Source organism: Odontesthes bonariensis, chromosome 9 (assembly GCF_027942865.1).
Source record: "Odontesthes bonariensis isolate fOdoBon6 chromosome 9, fOdoBon6.hap1, whole genome shotgun sequence".
NCBI lineage: Eukaryota > Metazoa > Chordata > Actinopteri > Atheriniformes > Atherinopsidae > Odontesthes > Odontesthes bonariensis.
In genome coordinates this window covers 2,075,266-2,093,252 of record NC_134514.1, presented here as the reverse complement: position 1 = coordinate 2,093,252, position 17,987 = coordinate 2,075,266, and the positions used below count along the sequence as shown (strand labels likewise).

Genomic DNA, 17,987 nt, shown 5'->3' with positions numbered 1-17,987 from the left:
TGACATGATGCCTCAATTCTAATTCTAGAATCTAAAAAAAATACAGTCGTGGCTAATAGCAACATATTAGCAAGAGGCTAACAGATAGCCTATAGCCTATAGCCTATGTCACTGATAGAAATCTGCATCCCTTTATCTTCTGCCCGTTTCTCCTCTTCTTCTCTTTGTAAACTGGGCACCTGATTCATGGGCATCAACTGGGTACGGCAGCTGCCACACCTTGGCTCCAGGGGAAAATGTAAATGTTCGTTTTTCTTTTTTTCTTTTAAAAAAAAAATTCATTTATGGAATTAGTGTCAATTTGTATTGATTATTCTATTATTTAATACATATAAATGAACTACAAATGAAATTCTGAACAACACAATCAATTGATCTAAGTATCATCTTCCCTTTTGAAATGTGGTATCCCCCCCCCCCTCCCCCCCTTCCACGAGATGACGGAGCCTGGAGGTCAAAGCTGATGTTATTAGCTGGATTTTTTGTTTGCTAATTAATGTAAAATATGAAAAGGAAACAGAAAACTTTAGATTTATTTATCACCAAAAAAATGGGTCCAATGTTGCCCCAGCGGGGGAGGAAGGAGGACCGGGTAGTGAAGGCGGGATTCAGGCTGTTAGCGAGGCTGTCCACTTCAGCACCTCCACCGCTAATGCTAATGCTAATGCTAATGCTAACAGGGAGATGGAGACGAGTCCATTGTTATGCTAGCGGCTATGTGAGTGAGACTGCATTTGCACACAGATAAGCTACATAGCAGACTTTTGTGGTGATTATTGTATATTTATTGATTGATACTGTAGTCATGTGACTGTAGTGACCTTGCCATGACCTTAGCTTTGGCTGAATTGATGCCGCTGACCTGATGGCTTCTTTGGTTTTTCACTATGATGATGATCCATGATGACTCCACATTATTACCTTTGCTTTTCCCATTAACACCGTCCGTTCACCCGTCAATCAACCGGAGTCATGTCACATAAACAAATTTACGTAGATTTTTCACATTTTTTTTTTACATTTTTCACATAACCCAGTTAATTACATGAAGGTATATGGGTCTATGTTAATTTTAGGAATGAAATACAGTTCATTTGGACTGGAAGCAGGTTGTGTTGTGTGGCGCTTGTGCGCCCTGGGCGGTCGCCCACATTGCCCATAGCAAAACCCGGCCCTGTTTCACACATTGTAGTTTCATAAAAAAAAGGGTTTCCGACTGATTTTCCTGACTGTATTTAGACTGAAGACGCTTTAGACTCCCACAGAAACACCTATAGGAGGGGAGGCGGGGTTTGATGGCGTCGGTCAGCTGCAGGGAAACCGGCCTCACGTCCGTGTGTTTGTGTTGCAGAGCCGGAGCTGAAGGGCATCGTGACGCGCCTCTTCAGTGAGCAGGGCTTCTTCCTGCAGATGCAGCCGGACGGAGCCATCAGTGGATGCAAAGACGAGAACAGCGACTACAGTGAGTCACACAAACGCTTCAAATGTTACAGCAGCTTCATTCAAACCCGCTGCACTTCCCCTCATTTTCAGACAGAGTAAAGAGTCCTGATCAGATCTAATTTCTTTATATTTCTCCATAAAAACAGGAAGCAGCTGCAGAGATTCACTGAAACATGTTCCAACATGAACATAAACCCAGAATCTGAGGCAGAACCAGAGTTAGTTCAGTTCTGAGCAGCTTTAAAGTGAATATCTGCAGATGTTTCCATGGTAACAGCTGCAGAGATTCACTGAAACATGTTCCAACATGAACCTAAACCCAGAATCTGAGGCAGAACCAGAGTTAGTTCAGTTCTGAGCAGCTTTAAAGTGAATATCTGCAGATGTTTCCATGGTAACAGCTGCAGAGATTCACTGAAACATGTTCCAACATGAACCTAAACCCAGAATCTGAGGCAGAACCAGAACTTTTCTGAACTTTACAACTTTACATGCTAGCAGATGAGCAACTGCTAGCATGTTAGCACAGGATCTCTGAGTTGCTAGCATGGCTATAGATGCTTAAAGCCCACATGAACAGGTTTAACATTACAGAGGAAGGATGATGTATAAGTTATGCTAACTGCTAACATGTTAGCAACTACTAGCATGTTAGGCAAGTTTATTTTTTTTGTAGAGCACAATTCGTACACAAGGCAATTCAAAGTGCTTTGAGTGTTAGCACAGGATGTTAGCTGCTAGCATGGCTGTAGATGCTTCAAATAATTTGGACAGGATTACACAACACTGGTTCATCCCTTGAGTTAGGAGCCTTTTTCCTGCCTGAATGGTTCACAGCTCAGAGTTAAGTGGCTTAACAAAGAAAAACACATTCCTCTGAAGATGCTCAGGTACACGGACTGGACTGAAGATGAGGGAAGAAGCAGGAAATGTCCAAAGAGAAACTCTGAGAGAGCTTCAGAGAGCTGCAGAACTGCTGATTAGGACTAACAGAAATTACATGTTTTTGCTCATAAATTGAAAAATTGAGTCCACTTTCTAAGCGGTTCCATCAAAAGTAAAAAGTCTTTCTCTGTCGTTCTAAAAACAATCAAATCAAAATCAAATCAAATTTATTTGTATAGCACATTTCATGTACAAAACAGTTCAAAGTGCTTTACATAAAATAAAAGCATTGCAGCAGGGAGTGGAAGAAGCATTAAAAATACATAGAAGAATATAAAGAGAAACAAATAAAATCATTTAAATGAATTTAAAAACCAGCAACAGTCCAGATAAGTTCAAAGATATCGTGCAGATTTCAGCATAGACACATGAGAACAGAAATGTCTTTAACCTGGATTTAAAAATGTCTCCATTTGGTGAAAGTTTAATCTCCACTGGCAGTTTGTTCCACTATAGATGGAAACAGCAAACATTTTTAGTGTTTTTAAACTCTGAGAGAGCTTCAGGAAGCTGCAGAACTGCTGATCAGGACACTTTAAAGGTCACAGCAGATGGATCAGCTCACCTGAACCCTGTTTCTCCATCCTGCAGCTTCGGTTCCAGCTGTTTTGCAGCTGTTTTAAATTTTTGTGGCTTTTTCCTGAACATCTGGATGTTTGTCATCATTAAAGTTTCTCTCCACCTGAAGCACCAGATGTTTGAACTCTCTGTCAGAGCAACAGGAGCTGCAGGATGTCAGGTTCAGATGTGGAAAACAACAGTTTTCCGTCACGTTCCTGCAGCAGATCGGCTTCACTGCTGAACACCAGCAGCTCTAAAGAGGACAAGAGGAGGAGGAGATGTTTTGGTTTCCTCTCAGATCATCTGAGTTAAATAAAGGAGGATTAGCAGCAGCATCGCCACAGGCCTCTTCCTCCTCCTCCCCCGCCTCACCCACACTGCAGCTCTCTGTCCCCGAGGATTAAATCACCTCTCATCGCTCGGTCCCTCCGTCGCCTCCTTCTCTCTTTTATTCGTTCTTCTTCTGTGGTTTTATCAGCTGCGGGCGCAGCGGCACGTCAGCGGGCTGCGGAGGATTTTAAGCCCCGTTACGGATCCAGCTTTGTTCGGCCGGTTTGATGTGCTCAGGTGTTCGTTTAATGACGCTGTTCGCTCTCTGTGTGTCTCCTGCAGCTCTGTTCAACCTGATCCCGGTGGGTTTGAGGGTCGTGGCCATCCAGGGAGTGAAGGCGACGCTCTACGTGGCCATGAACGCTGAGGGATTCCTCTACACATCAGTAAGAAACCCTGTCCCGCCGCCCGGCCGCTGACCTGTGCTCAGCGCAGGAGTCTGACGAGTTTAAAGAATAAGAAAGACTTTAGGTTTTCCATCCCGTCTGCAACTTAATAACAATTCTGCTCTTTTCTCTAAAATCTTTGGGTTGTTTTGTGGTTTTGGCTCCTTTCCGGGTTCCATCCAACACTCTTTTGTGCTTTAATAAAAGCTCATTCTATGCAGACGATCACACGTTTTACAAACCTGCACTGGAAAAAATGCCCCTCCAAAAATAAGTAAGAAAACAACAAATAAAAGACGTTTTTTGCTTGAAATAAGCAAAAAAATCTGCCAATGGAACTAGTGAAAATCGGCTTGTCCAGATTTCTTGAAATAAAATGTGATATTTAGGACTTTTGAGTTAAAAGTGATCTTGAAATTAGCTTAAAAACCTCTTCAAATGTAAAAAAAAAAAAAAAGCTTGTTTCATATGAAATGTGACTCAAAACAATTTGTTTTCAAGACTTTTTCACTTAACAAGATATTCAAGATGTTTTGTATTAAAACAAGTCCCTATATCTGGCTGAAATGGTGATTCTTAGGCAGTTGTGTCTTAAATTAAGTGTAATGAGATACTCAGTGAGACAAATATACTTGGTAATATTTAGATTTTTTCTGGTGTGACCTTCAGTGCATCAGTTTTTAGGAGGTTTAGAAAATAAGCTTTTGCTTTTTGGCTCTTTTCCGGTTCCACTCCTTTTTGCTTTAATAAAAGCTCATTCTATGCAGACGATCACACGTTTTACAAACCTGACCTTCAGTGCATCAGTTTTTAGGAGAAATGTTGGATCGTTCCACACAAAGCTGAAGCAGTGTCAGATTATCCGAGTCCGTAGCACAAACACCATGATGCTTAAACAAAGAAAAGTTAAATTTAAACAAGTTACACATGATTAAATGCTACGAGATGGTGGGTTAGAATAGGTTAAGCTGATTTGTTTTGCAGTTATTGCAGCAGAAACAGACACTGAACAATAAAAAATAAGTTTAAAAACCAGTTAGATTCCCATTCAAAATAAAAACAAGTTAATGGAATAGCTTATTCAGATGAAGAATAGCAGCTGGGACACAGAGACTCCAGGTTAGGCTTCAGCTTGTTCAGCTTTGTTTCCTTCAGAGGTTCCCGTATCAGAGATGAAACTGACTCTGAATCTATAAAATAGTGTAAAATAATTAAACTTCTCAGTTAGTTTCATCTGATGTTGCTCTGAAACAGAGAACCTTTAACTTCTAAAGATTTAACAAGGGGAAGTTTAAAGAATAAGAAAGACGCTTAGATTTTCCATCCCGTTATAAATAAATGACTTTCAGAGTCTTCTCAGAGTCTTTAGGACCAAATGTAGAATCTGAAGCAGCAACACACTCATGCTTCCCACCGGCTTCCTGTTAATGAGATGCATAAATGATGAGTAATAAATAAAGAATGAATTATACGGAGATTACAATAAGAGTAGATCTCAGCAGCAGTCTGTAAAAAAGCTGCTTTTATGTGTGAAAATAGATCAAAAACCTCTAAAGATAGAACAGCCGCTGACTGCTTATAAAGTGCAGAATCAAAGTTCTGTGTGATGATAAATCAGGGTTTATAAAAAGAGCCTCGTGTGACGGAGCCAGTCTGTTCTGTGCACGGTGTGCACGAGTCTGATGGATCAGAGGGGCTGATGGTGTGTCACTTTGTTTGTTGTCCACTCCTGTTGATGAGAAAGCATCGTTCCATTAGCATCTGCTGCTAACGTGCTAAGTGTCCCCGCTGAAAACAGCCCGATAACTCAGAGGGCCGCTGTGCTAAACCAACAGATATTTCAATCTTAAGTCTCAAACAGCTCAATAAGACCTCAGAAAATTGTTTAAAAGAGCATAAAAGGGCAGAAAATGTCACCTTTAAAAGAATCTGACCACAAGATAAAGTCTGTGTTCCAAACCGCATACTTCTCCTACTACTCCTACTAACTGTCTGAGTTAGTATGTGAGTTTGAGTAAGCGAGAAGTTCCCGGATGCATACTAGATTCTACGAAATGTTGGGTATGCATCATGAGGTTACTACTCATACTCAAACTACCCAAGATGCAACGTAACGTGACGTCGCCGATCGTCATTTCCTGTCAAAACGGCAGTTTCAAGCTAGCTACAACGAGGGTAGCTTCACTTCCTGTTTTCAAAACAAAAGCACCAATTGTATGGTAATGGCTTTCCCTGTGATAAAAGGCAACGGGTATTTTATTTTGTGAAAATAACAGGAAGTGCGTTGCTCACTGCGGCTAGCTTTAGTAGCGCCGAATTCGTGGGAACAAAAATGTAAACAGCCGGTATTTTGTCAGGTTTTCAACACGTTGGGGATCTAAACGACCACTTTCTCTCCTGAAAATGTTTCAAATGTTGCTAAAGTTTACAGAGTTTAGAGCTTAAGGGAAATCAGCTTCAGGCCGGCTGATTTCGGTATGCAGTATGTAGTATGCAGTATGCAGTATGTAGTATGCAGTATGTAGTATGCAGTATGCAGTATGCAGTATGTAGTATGCAGTATGTAGTATGCAGTATGCAGTATGTAGTATGCAGTATGCAGTATGTAGTATGCAGTATGTAGTATGCAGTATGCAGTATGTAGTATGCAGTATGTAGTATGCAGTATGTAGTATGCAGTATGCAGTATGCAGTATGCAGTATGCAGTATGTAGTATGCAGTATGTAGTATGCAGTATGCAGTATGCAGTATGCAGTATGTAGTATGCAGTATGCAGTATGCAGTATGCAGTATGTAGTATGCAGTATGTAGTATGCAGTATGCAGTATGCAGTATGTAAGTATGCAGTATGCAGTATGTAGTATGCAGTATGCAGTATGTAGTATGCAGTATGCAGTATGTAGTATGCAGTATGTAGTATGCAGTATGCAGTATGCAGTATGTAGTATGCAGTATGCAGTATGCAGTATGTAGTATGCAGTATGCAGTATGCAGTATGCAGTATGCAGTATGTAGTATGCAGTATGCAGTATGTAGTATGTAGTATGTAGTATGCAGTATGTAGTATGCAGTATGCAGTATGTAGTATGCAGTATGCAGTATGCAGTATGTAGTATGCAGTATGTGTAGTATATAGTATGCAGTATGCAGTATGTAGTATTTAGTATGCAGTATGTAGTATGCAGTATGTAGTATGCAGTATGCAGTATGTAGTATGCAGTATGTAGTATGCAGTATGCAGTATGTAGTATGCAGTATGCAGTATGCAGTATGTAGTATGCAGTATGTGTAGTATATAGTATGCAGTATGCAGTATGTAGTATTTAGTATGGAGTATGTAGTATGCAGTATGTAGTATGCAGTATGCAGTATGTAGTATGCAGTATGTAGTATGCAGTATGCAGTATGTAGTATGTAGTATGTAGTATGTAGTATGCAGTATGCAGTATGTAGTATGCAGTATGCAGTATGCAGTATGTAGTATGCAGTATGCAGTATGTAGTATGTAGTATGCAGTATGCAGTATGCAGTATGTAGTATGCAGTATGTAGTATGCAGTATGCAGTATGCAGTATGTAGTATGCAGTATGTAGTATGCAGTATGCAGTATGTAGTATGCAGTATGCAGTATGTAGTATGTAGTATGCAGTATGTAGTATGCAGAATGCAGTATGTAGTATGCAGTATGCAGTATGCAGTATGTAGTATGCAGTATGTGTAGTATATAGTATGCAGTATGCAGTATGTAGTATGTAGTATGTAGTATGCAGTATGCAGTATGTAGTATGCAGTATGCAGTATGCAGTATGTAGTATGCAGTATGCAGTATATAGTATGCAGTATGTAGTATGTAGTATGCAGTATGCAGTATGTAGTATGCAGTATGCAGTATGTAGTATGCAGTATGCAGTATGCAGTATGCAGTATGTAGTATGCAGTATGCAGTATATAGTATGCAGTATGTAGTATGTAGTATGCAGTATGCAGTATGTAGTATGCAGTATGCAGTATGTAGTATGCAGTATGCAGTATGCAGTATGTAGTATGTAGTATGCAGTATGCAGTATGCAGTATGTAGTATGCAGTATGCAGTATATAGTATGCAGTATGTAGTATGTAGTATGCAGTATGCAGTATGTAGTATGCAGTATGCAGTATGTAGTATGCAGTATGTAGTATGCAGTATGCAGTATGTAGTATGCAGTATGTAGTATGTAGTATGCAGTATGTAGTATGCAGTATGTAGTATGCAGTATGCAGTATGCAGTATGCAGTATGTAGTATGCAGTATGTAGTATGTAGTATGCAGTATGTAGTATGCAGTATGTAGTATGCAGTATGTAGTATGCAGTATGCAGTATGTAGTATACAGTATGCAGTATGTAGTATGCAGTATGCAGTATGCAGTATGTAGTATACAGTATGCAGTATGTAGTATGTAGTATGTAGTATGCAGTATGCAGTATGTAGTATGCAGTATGCAGTATGCAGTATGTAGTATACAGTATGTAGTATGTAGTATACAGTATGCAGTATGCAGTATGTAGTATACAGTATGCAGTATGTAGTATGCAGTATGTAGTATGCAGTATGCAGTATGTAGTATGCAGTATGCAGTATGCAGTATGTAGTATGCAGTATGTGTAGTATATAGTATGCAGTATGCAGTATGTAGTATTTAGTATGGAGTATGTAGTATGCAGTATGTAGTATGCAGTATGCAGTATGTAGTATGCAGTATGTAGTATGCAGTATGCAGTATGTAGTATGCAGTATGTAGTATGTAGTATGCAGTATGTAGTATGCAGTATGTAGTATGCAGTATGTAGTATTCGGTTTCGAACACAAAGTTTCTCCACTGGCTTCTCACTTCTTCCAGGAAGTGGTTTTCTTGTTTAAACATTATCTCATTCAGGACGTTTCCGTCACTTCGTCAGACAGATCGAATTCTCCTGCCTTTTTGTGTTCGAACTCACTTTAAAACACATTCCCGGTGAAATCGTGGGGCCTGATCGCCGAGCAGAACACAACTTTCAGTTGCAGCTATGTTGCCGCTTTACCTCGGCGAGATCCTGGATCATCCATAATTCATTTGTGCTCCTTCCATAAAACTTTAAAATGCAATTCTTCGCTTGTTTGTGCGCAGCGTGAGAAACGAGATGGAGAGATGAGGAGATGATCCTCTGCACGAGTGCGTTTGCTCTGAGAGGAGCAAGATATTTCCTGTAAGAGTTACAAGATGAGCCATTTCAACAAAGATAAAATCACATTTAACTTTGTAATAGGTCAGAGATCTAAACTGTAGTTCAGCTGAGATGATTTAAAGTTCAGGAAGGAAACAGGAACATTTCTTGTTATTTTAACGTGATCCCAGGATGGGAAACATCACCGCTGGCCTCACAGTAAGATTCAAAACGTAAAGAATGAGGTTTAATAATCTGTTTTCAGTGTGAAAGCATGAAATTAACACATGGAGCTTACAGTCTAGTTCATTTCAGATCAGCTCAATTGGTTATTTTAGTCAATTAAGTCCATTTTTTAAGCTGTAACATCTATGATGGAGCTTCTGCTGCAGCTTTGCAGATGGATTAATAACAATTCTTTGGGTTATTTTGTGGTGTCGAGTTTAGAAAATAAGCTTTTGCTTTTGGCTCCTTTCCGGTTCCACTCCTTTTTGCTTTAATAAAAGCTCACTCTATGCGGACGATCACACGTTTCACAAACCTGGCCTTCAGTGCATCAGTTTTTAGGAGAAATGTTGGATCGTTCCACACAAAGCTGAAGCAGTGTCAGATTATCCGAGTCCGTAGCACAAACATCGTGATGCTTAAACAAAGAAAAGGCTTTCAGCTCCACCTCTTAAATCCTTCTGTTGAAGCTGACGCTGTACTTTACTTTATAGAGATCCTGATCTGCAGGGAAACGTAATGACTTCTTGTTTGGCCCATGCTTAATCTTCTCAGTTAGTTTCATCTGATGTTGCTCTGAAACAGAGAACCTTTAACTTCTAAAGATTTAAACTAGGGCTGGGCGAGTTGTCTTCTCACAGATGTTTATTAACGCCACATCAACACCGTAGAACTAAATGTTCGAGTAAACAAAGTAAAAGACAACATTAGTTGTTGTAATCATTAAAGAAATAGCATTCTTAGCATTGTCGTCGGTACCAATAAATAATCAAAGGGCAGAGTCATTCCCCAGAGGCAATCTGCACGGTCAGAACTAGGATTCTTTAACTTCCACTTCTCCTCTGCATCACATTCACACAGTTACAGCAAACACCACCAAGCATGGAGGAATAAAATAAAGATAAACCAGCAGCTAACATCACCGCTACAGGTGTGAAGCTAACGGAGCTAACCGGCGCTACTTCCTGTTTTACTTGTTTCAACATAAAAGCACGCATTTCAAAATTAATTCAATAAAAAACTTCTGCATTTACAGCCAAGTTGAATTGTCTTCTCAGCGTAGTAGTTCCAGTCTAAAATATCACTTAAAGGCAAAACACACAACTGATAGCAGCAAGTCATTCAAGGAAACAGACAGTGGAGCGAGGCTTCTACATAAAAACTACAGAAAGATGCTGATGTTAAAAGTGTGTTTGCACAACAAATGTTATGGCACTTTCATTCATATGGCAGCACATTTAAAATAAAGCTAAATGCTAAAAGCTATACGCTACTTTTGGATTCATTTTTGGATTCTGCGTACAAATGCGATTAATCGTGATTAATCAGAGAAATCATGCGATTAATTAGATTAAACATTTTAATCGTTGCCCAGCCCTAGTTTAAACTCTACAGATGAATAATATTTATGACTGAATAACATTTAAAGTCCACAGAAGAGCCGCTGATGATGTTGTGTTGAGGGTGGGGGGGCTGTTCTGCTCTGATTGACTCGACTTGACCACCTGGTATATCCAGAGGGTGCACACTCACACATGCACACACCTGTTATATCTGGAGGGCAGTGAAATGTGCTAAACTGGGACGTTAAATCTTACCGGCTGCAGATTGTTAACAAAGTTCAGCGGAACGAGGCCGACGCAGCTTCCTGCTCTGTGAAGGACGGGTCAGGAAAAGGAAAAGAGATGTTACAAAAGATGCACTCTCATGAATATTTTAACCTTAAAGAGGTTTTCAGAGTGTCTTACAGCCTTACTAAATAAAGTCTGCTCTCAGATTTAAACTTAGACGGCTTACATTTAGAAAGATGTCAAATGAAACGTAAACATTTCTGTCCTTAAGCTAAAGTTTCTTTTTGTTTGATAAATTCTTTTTGGTTTTATACTAAACACATAAAATACAAGTCTGATTCCTCTCTGAGTTATATCCTCTGTTGGTTGTTCAGCACCAGTTTAATATTGATTTCAAGTTTCTTAAGCTCAGACGAAAGAATTCAGATCTCACGATATGCAGACGATGTCTCGTTTTATGTTCATCAACTTCTACAACAAATTCAGTTCAGTTTTTGAAATTCTCCTGTTGTGTGAGAATCACTCATTTCCTCAGGATGTCCCACTCAGTCCTGAGGCTGATCCAACAGTCCTGAGTGTGTTGAGGAAAACTCAGGAAGCACTTTAATCTGCATAAGTCCTTCACCTGCTTCCTTGAGATAAGAAACTTGATTTTTTTTTTCAAGATAACACTTTAAGATGCATTAGATGCATCTATCTCTTTAATAGAAGATATAATACAGACATCCTAATCCAGAACCAGGAGCTGTCAGAGTCTCTGCAGGACCAGGAAGAGGTTTAACATTTAAGATTCCCTTCAATGATCATGTTGGGAAAACAAAGTTCGACTCAGGACTCCTCTCAGCACTTTAAGAAAAACACCTTCAAAGTTACTGGAAGCAAAAAGACCCTGGAGATGAGCAAGTTTGATGCAGTAGAGTTTATTCAGGAAAAGAAGAATTAACCTGATTCCTCCCCAGGGGAAAAAGACTGATTTTGCAGTAGCATTGTGCACGCTTTCATTCCTGGAAAGCCCTGCCTTTTCTTTAAAAAATAACCCTTTTTGCCCTGAAAGCGATCCATCTCTGCTAATGGTTTAACTCTCAGATAACACCTCAGGTTTCCTCTTAGCTAATCAATCTGGATCAAGCCAGTTTCAACCCATACCAGCCAGCTCAAACTTATTTTTCACTGTTGTTTTTGGGCCAGAAAGCTTTCTTTGTATTAGCATATATTCCATTATCAATCCAGTCTAGTACATTTTCATAATACCCGTGGGTTAAATATAGTGTTTTAGTTCATAATAACTATAAAATGAATGAGGTAACTTACATCAGAGTGATGTAGAGTACACAGTATTTAGAATGAGGTATCTAGTTATTTCTCCTGCAGTCATCAAATGCTGCAGGAGGTTTTAACAGGATGACCTATTTATTTAATAAGATAAACTCAGCAGTGGCATTTGAATACAACTCAATTCAGTGATACTTTATTCATCCCCAAAGGGAAATTATATCGCTCCAGATAACAAAATAAAATATAAATCAGCTGACAAAGTGTAGCAGAAAGGAAGGTGTGGCAGAAACTGTCTCTGTCTTTAGTCTCTGTCTTTAGTCTCTGTCTTTAGTCTCTGTCTGCAGTCTCTGTCTGCAGTTTCTGTCTTTAGTCTCTGTCTTTAGTCTCTATCTGCGGTCTCTGTCTTGTTGAATAATATTGATCTGTGTTTGTGATGATCTCTGATCCCCAAACAGATAAAAACACAGTTTTTAATAACTCTGATGAAGCTTTTCTGAAGTTGAGCTGACATGAAGTCTGATGTTTGGATTCTGTCTCGTGTCTGTTTCAGGATGTGTTCACATCAGAGTGCAAGTTCAAGGAGTCCGTCTTTGAGAACTACTACGTCATCTACTCCTCCACGCTGTACCGGCAGCACGAGTCGGGCCGGGCCTGGTTCCTGGGTCTCAACAAGGACGGGGTGATCATGAAGGGGAACCGAGTGAAGAAAACCAAACCGTGCTCACACTTCGTCCCCAGACCCATCGAAGGTGAGACCAGCACACACCTGGACTCCAGATGTTTCAGGTTTCATCTCAGTTTCACCTACAGGACAGAGCAGGTCCACGGCCTGAGCTGAAGACGATGAGGGGGAGGAGGAAGAGCGTCTCAGGTCTGACTGGTTTGATTATGGGGTTCCTCAGGGAAGCGTTGTGGGGCCCCTTCACTTTTTTAAACATCCCCACCTCCCGTAAATGCTCTTATATATTGATATGATATATGATAAGGATGAGCTTCACCTCACTTTCATACTTCTTTATAAATATAAGATGAGTTTATTTTGCGATTAATTGCGATTAATCAGGGAAATCATGTGATTAATTGAGTTTATTTTTCATGAAATAAAGAGAAATGAGTGGATGATAAAGTTTTGTTCCATTCCAGTTTATGTTTCCGGAGCTTTTTAAGTCAAAGCCCTGAAGCAGCGGTGAAGCGTTGACTCCGACCATGAGGGAGTTCAGAAGTGAATGAGTCTGAGGAGGAGGTGAAGCTCTAATATCACAGATGGAGGTTTAACAGGAGACATGAGGATCTGTCTCTGCTTTCAGATCCCCCATCTTTATTTAGTACATCTGCCAACCATCGCCATCCTCTTCCTCCTTCCCTTCATCCCTGTTGTGTGTTTACAATGTAAAAAAGGCTGTTTTTCACCCACAAACAGCAGAAGTTCTGACATTTGTTCTGTTCACCAGACTTTTGCAAAGCTCTAATTATGTGTTTATTGCATAAACGAGGTGATGGATTCACACAAACTTATGGAGTTTCCTGGATAATAGTTGTTTAGAGAGGATGACATCACTCAGTGGGGTCACATGGCTCTGAAAGGATCAGATTATTGGCTAAATTACAATCAGAATGAGCTGAGCGAGGGTAATTCTCCTTGGATATCTGGCGGTGAATGAATGGGATCAGAGGCACAAAGCGTGTCATACCCCGGTATGATAGGTGGCGCTGTACCCACTCCAGCTGTTGCTAATAGAGCCACTTCCTGTTGACCTCTTCACCACCAACAACAACAACAAACTCAGGCATTGGAGAAAGATGGAGAACGCAGAGCCAGATGAAGCTACGTCCCTCTACATTTGCTCTGTGATGAGCTGCTTGTTGCACAAACTCGATGCCCAACGGAGCATTCTCCATCGCGTTGTTTGTTTCTTTCTGACGGCGACAACAACAGGAATATCGTCTCCTTTGACTTCCGGGTCACGACCCCGGGAAAACATCTGGAGCATGCTCAGAACGCAAAGTCTGATTCACCACGCGCTTCAGCGTCTACAAGCAGGTTAGAGTGACTTTAACCCAGTTATCTCGGGGTCTGAATCCCATCCGATCCAGTTCTTAGTCAGATTAAGGTGTCTACATGCACTTAATAACTCAGTCTGATTGTGATTTAGTCGGGCTGGGCTAATTAGGGCTAATTATTTAAAGCCTATACATATTTTATCGCGCATTAAAGCAGTTTTTTATTATTATTATTATTATTTTTTATTATTTTATTTTGTAAAAATCTGTTGCTCACAGGCTTTTATTTTGTAAAAGTCTGTTGCTGTCTGCTGCGGAACCGGAAAAGAAAGTAATCTTTTAATGTTAGAAGCTAAACACTACTTTTGGATACAGTTTTGGATTCTGCGTACAAATGTGATTAATCAGGGAAATCATGCGATTAATCAAGGAAATCAATCGATTAATTGTGATTAATCAGGGAAATCCTGCGATTAATCAAGGAAATCATGTGATTAATTGAGATTAATCAGGGAAATCCTGCAATAAATCGCGATTAATCAGGGAAATCATGCGATTAATCGCGTTTAATCTGAGAAATCATGCGATTAATCAGCGAAATCATGCGATTCATTGGGATTAATCAGGGAAATCATGCGATTAATTGCGAATAATTGCAATTAATCAGGGGAATCATGCGATTAATTGCGATTAATCAGGGAAATCATGCGATTAATTAGATTAAACATTTTAATTGTTGCCCAGCTCTATAATTTAGCCAATAATCCGATCCTTTCAGTGCCATATGACCCCACTGAGCAGTATTTAAAGTCCTGATCAACAGTTCTCCAGCTTTCCGGTGCTCTTTCAGAGTTTTTATTTGGACATTTTCTGAATCCTGTGAATCCTCCTCCCAGCGCAGAGTGGTGACTTCTGACCTCTGACCTCTAACACAGCTGTTCTGTCCCCCCCCCCCCCCACCCCTGCAGTCTGCATGTACAAGGAGCCGTCGCTGCACGAGCTGGAGGAGAAGCTGCTGAAGTCGTCACGGAGCCCGACGCTGAACAGCGGGCGCGCCCGGAGCCTGGACCGGGAGCCGCGGCAGCCCGACTCCTCCACAGAGCGGGAGGCGTCGTAGCCTGCAGCGCCACCCGCAGGACGAGGAGGAGAACTCCCATTTTAACGCTCCCTCTGTTCAGCAACTACAACCACACCAACGACGACAACCGCCACGACGAAGAAAACAAAAGAAGCTAAAAAAAAATGGGGGAATCTTTTCACTGGTGATGAAATATTTTAAATCAGCGGGGGAGGGGAGGGGGAGGGGCTTGTTGGGAAACGGAAAAAATCAGGACGTTGATGATGGCGATTTACATTTTATGCAAAAAGCCCTGCTGAGATGATGCCGGGAGGCGAGCACACCTACTCTTCATCGTTGTAGTCATCGTCATGTTTCCCGAGTCGAGCGAGCGCTGAGAACTCTGAAGCTTTGATTCACGTAGAAACTTCACTTCCTTTCATTTCCTAACCAACGCCACCACTTTCGCACTTTTCACACGCTGTGCTTCTGCTTCTTCTTCTTCTTCTTCTGCTGCTTCTTCTTCTCCGTGTCGTCCGTCCAATCAGAAGGAAGAGGTTGTGTTTCTTCTTCTTCAGCTGCCACATCCTGTTTGTTTTTTCTTCTGTTTTTTACTGAGTTTGGACTCGTTGGGGGTTTGTCTCAGACACTGCCGATTCAAAGAGTCTGACTTCCTGTTGTGTTCGGGCCGGCCCGGTTCTTTAGGAGCGGCTCGATCAGTTTACCTGGTTAGGTTTAGGGATTTTACACCTGTAAACCAACACGACCTCCACCCCCCTGCATGCTTTAAGTCATCCGGCAGACTTCCCTGCTTCCTCTTTATTTTATTCAGAGTTGTTTTTTCTTTCCAAAAAACTTTTGTTTTTGTTCCCAGAAGCTGGAGAAGTCGTTTTTTTAAAATAGAACCAGATTTATGTCGTCGTAGATGAAAGAAAACTCACCAAAGGATATAAGGCAATAATAATAATAATAATAATAATAATAATAAACTTTATTCATAAACAGATGTGACAAAGTTGCTTCATGTAGCTACAGATCAAGAAATCAAGTAAAATCAACTTCAAACAAATCGATACAACAATATAAGATAGGTTAGGGTTAGGGTTAGGGTTACCCTACCCTAACCCTAATTAGAGACGTGGAACCGAAGCGTAAATCAGATTAAAGGTCATTTCATGTTCTTAAACAGGCCAAAAAATACACGACTGGAACATCAGGAAGAAGCTGAGCAGCCAGCAAAAACTGAAAAAACAAGCTAACAAGCTAAACACGCTAAAGCTAAAGAAAACAACGAGCTTAACGATATAAACTCAGACGCCATTTATAGACGTCCACAGAAAATAAAATGTTCTGAGATGTTTCCTTCAAACATCTGGAGGAAGATTAAGAGTTTTCCCAGCTGAGAACCTGGAATCCAAAGGTTATTGTTTAGGTTTAGGGTTTCCCAGGATAAATAAAAAAAGATTTTATCATCAATATTCTCAATTTGAAGCTACATTTGACTTAGTTTTGCTCTCGTTTAGACGGAAGACACCACACGAAGCTGATGTGGGAGGTGCAGAGCGGGAACGTGACCTCAGAACGGAGCGGGAGCTTTGTGTTTCGCAGCGTTGAGACATTGTTTGCAGAAGCGTCGCATGATTTATTGTCCCAGAGCAAAGCGACGTTTGGGGAGTTTGAAAAATTTATTGAGACGCCGACAGCAGAGTCGTGCGACTGACGGGAGGCCCCGCCCACACTCGTTCGAAGCCGCTCCCACATGTGTTCTAAGCCCCGCCCACAGGCGTTTAGCTGCGACCGGATATGATACGATATCCTCAAACTGACCTCGTTTGTGTTGTTTTGACACAACCTGCTGTTGTTGTGATGCGGTTTGACACGCTTGGCTCTGATTGGTGGAGAGAACATACCGAGTAGAGGCAGACGGTGTTAAGTTAAAGCCCCGCCCCCTTCAGTTTATCTGCCAATCATACTAAAGAGGGCGGGGTTATTTCCAGTCCCCTGACGATGATCCTCAATGAATCATTTTGTGAGTGATTATTATTATCGACAGCTAATTATTGATGATTTTTTTTTACCCACAATGCAAAGGTCAGATTGGCAATATATTGTTTTTATTGATTATTATCACACAGATTCCAGAAAAAGTGAAGTTTGTTTCATCAAATCTCCACAAAACAACGAATAATCAAATTTTTCTTCTTGTTCAATGACTAAAAAATGGTTTTCAAACTTTTTTTTTCCAGCTGCAGAAACAGCTGTATGAACTAACAAGTGTCCAACACCTGTTGGTTCCGGCTCTGCGAGGATCATGTGCTTTTATATTCTTTGTTTTTTCACTGAAAGAATCATTAAGATGAGATCAGCTGTAACAATAAGATCCATCTGCAGAGTTTGATCCCTAATCGGACGGGAAAACAGGAAAGAACGCTGATTTCCACAGCTGTCAGCTTCAGAATTTCCCCGTTTTTAACCAAAATTAGTCCTCTATAAATGGCAGCCAATTCTTTCACTAATGAAGAGTCTAATTGTCTAATTTTAGGAGAAATGAAGTCTCTGACTGATGATTAATCGCATGTTTTCACAGTTTGCTGTAATATTAAGGCATCAGTTTTGGAGACAGAAACAGTTTCTCCTCAGAACGATTCATTCAGACTCGTGGGATGAACACTTTTCTGGTGTCGGCTGATGGGACGGTCATGGTAGCTCCTTTAACACTGCCCTGCTTCGGCTTGACGAAGATCACTGCCCTGAAAACTGACACTGTTTTAGTCCGACGTCGTCTGAACCTCATGAAGCAACCGTTTAGAAGTCCGAGTAAGAACCACTGCTGCCAATCAGTTCTGCAGAAGCAACTTTTCAGGTTGATCAACTTCCTGTCTGGTTGCCACGAAAGGCAACGTGCTCATGATGTTCAGACCGAGTTGCCACACTGCCCTTCCAGCCTTTGTTCCTCTTCTTCCTCTCAGACTCGAACCCTTTACTCCTCTCTCGAATTACCAGCCGAGT

The 17,987-nt window shown here is 40.8% G+C and overlaps 1 protein-coding gene across 3 annotated transcripts in view; it reads left to right on the top strand.

The window, feature by feature from the left end:
- Positions 1 to 15,217, top strand: part of LOC142387960 (fibroblast growth factor 12-like) — a 62,591-nt gene extending 47,374 nt beyond the window's left edge. For all 3 annotated transcript variants that reach the window (XM_075472745.1, XM_075472744.1, XM_075472743.1), the window contains exons 2-5: positions 1,352 to 1,462; positions 3,562 to 3,665; positions 12,471 to 12,669; positions 14,890 to 15,217. In XM_075472745.1, coding sequence (XP_075328860.1) covers positions 1,352 to 1,462; positions 3,562 to 3,665; positions 12,471 to 12,669; positions 14,890 to 15,038 — 563 coding nt within the window. In that variant the 3' untranslated portion in view covers positions 15,039 to 15,217. The remainder of the gene's footprint in view (positions 1 to 1,351; positions 1,463 to 3,561; positions 3,666 to 12,470; positions 12,670 to 14,889) is intronic.
- Positions 15,218 to 17,987: the final 2,770 nt, after the last annotated feature.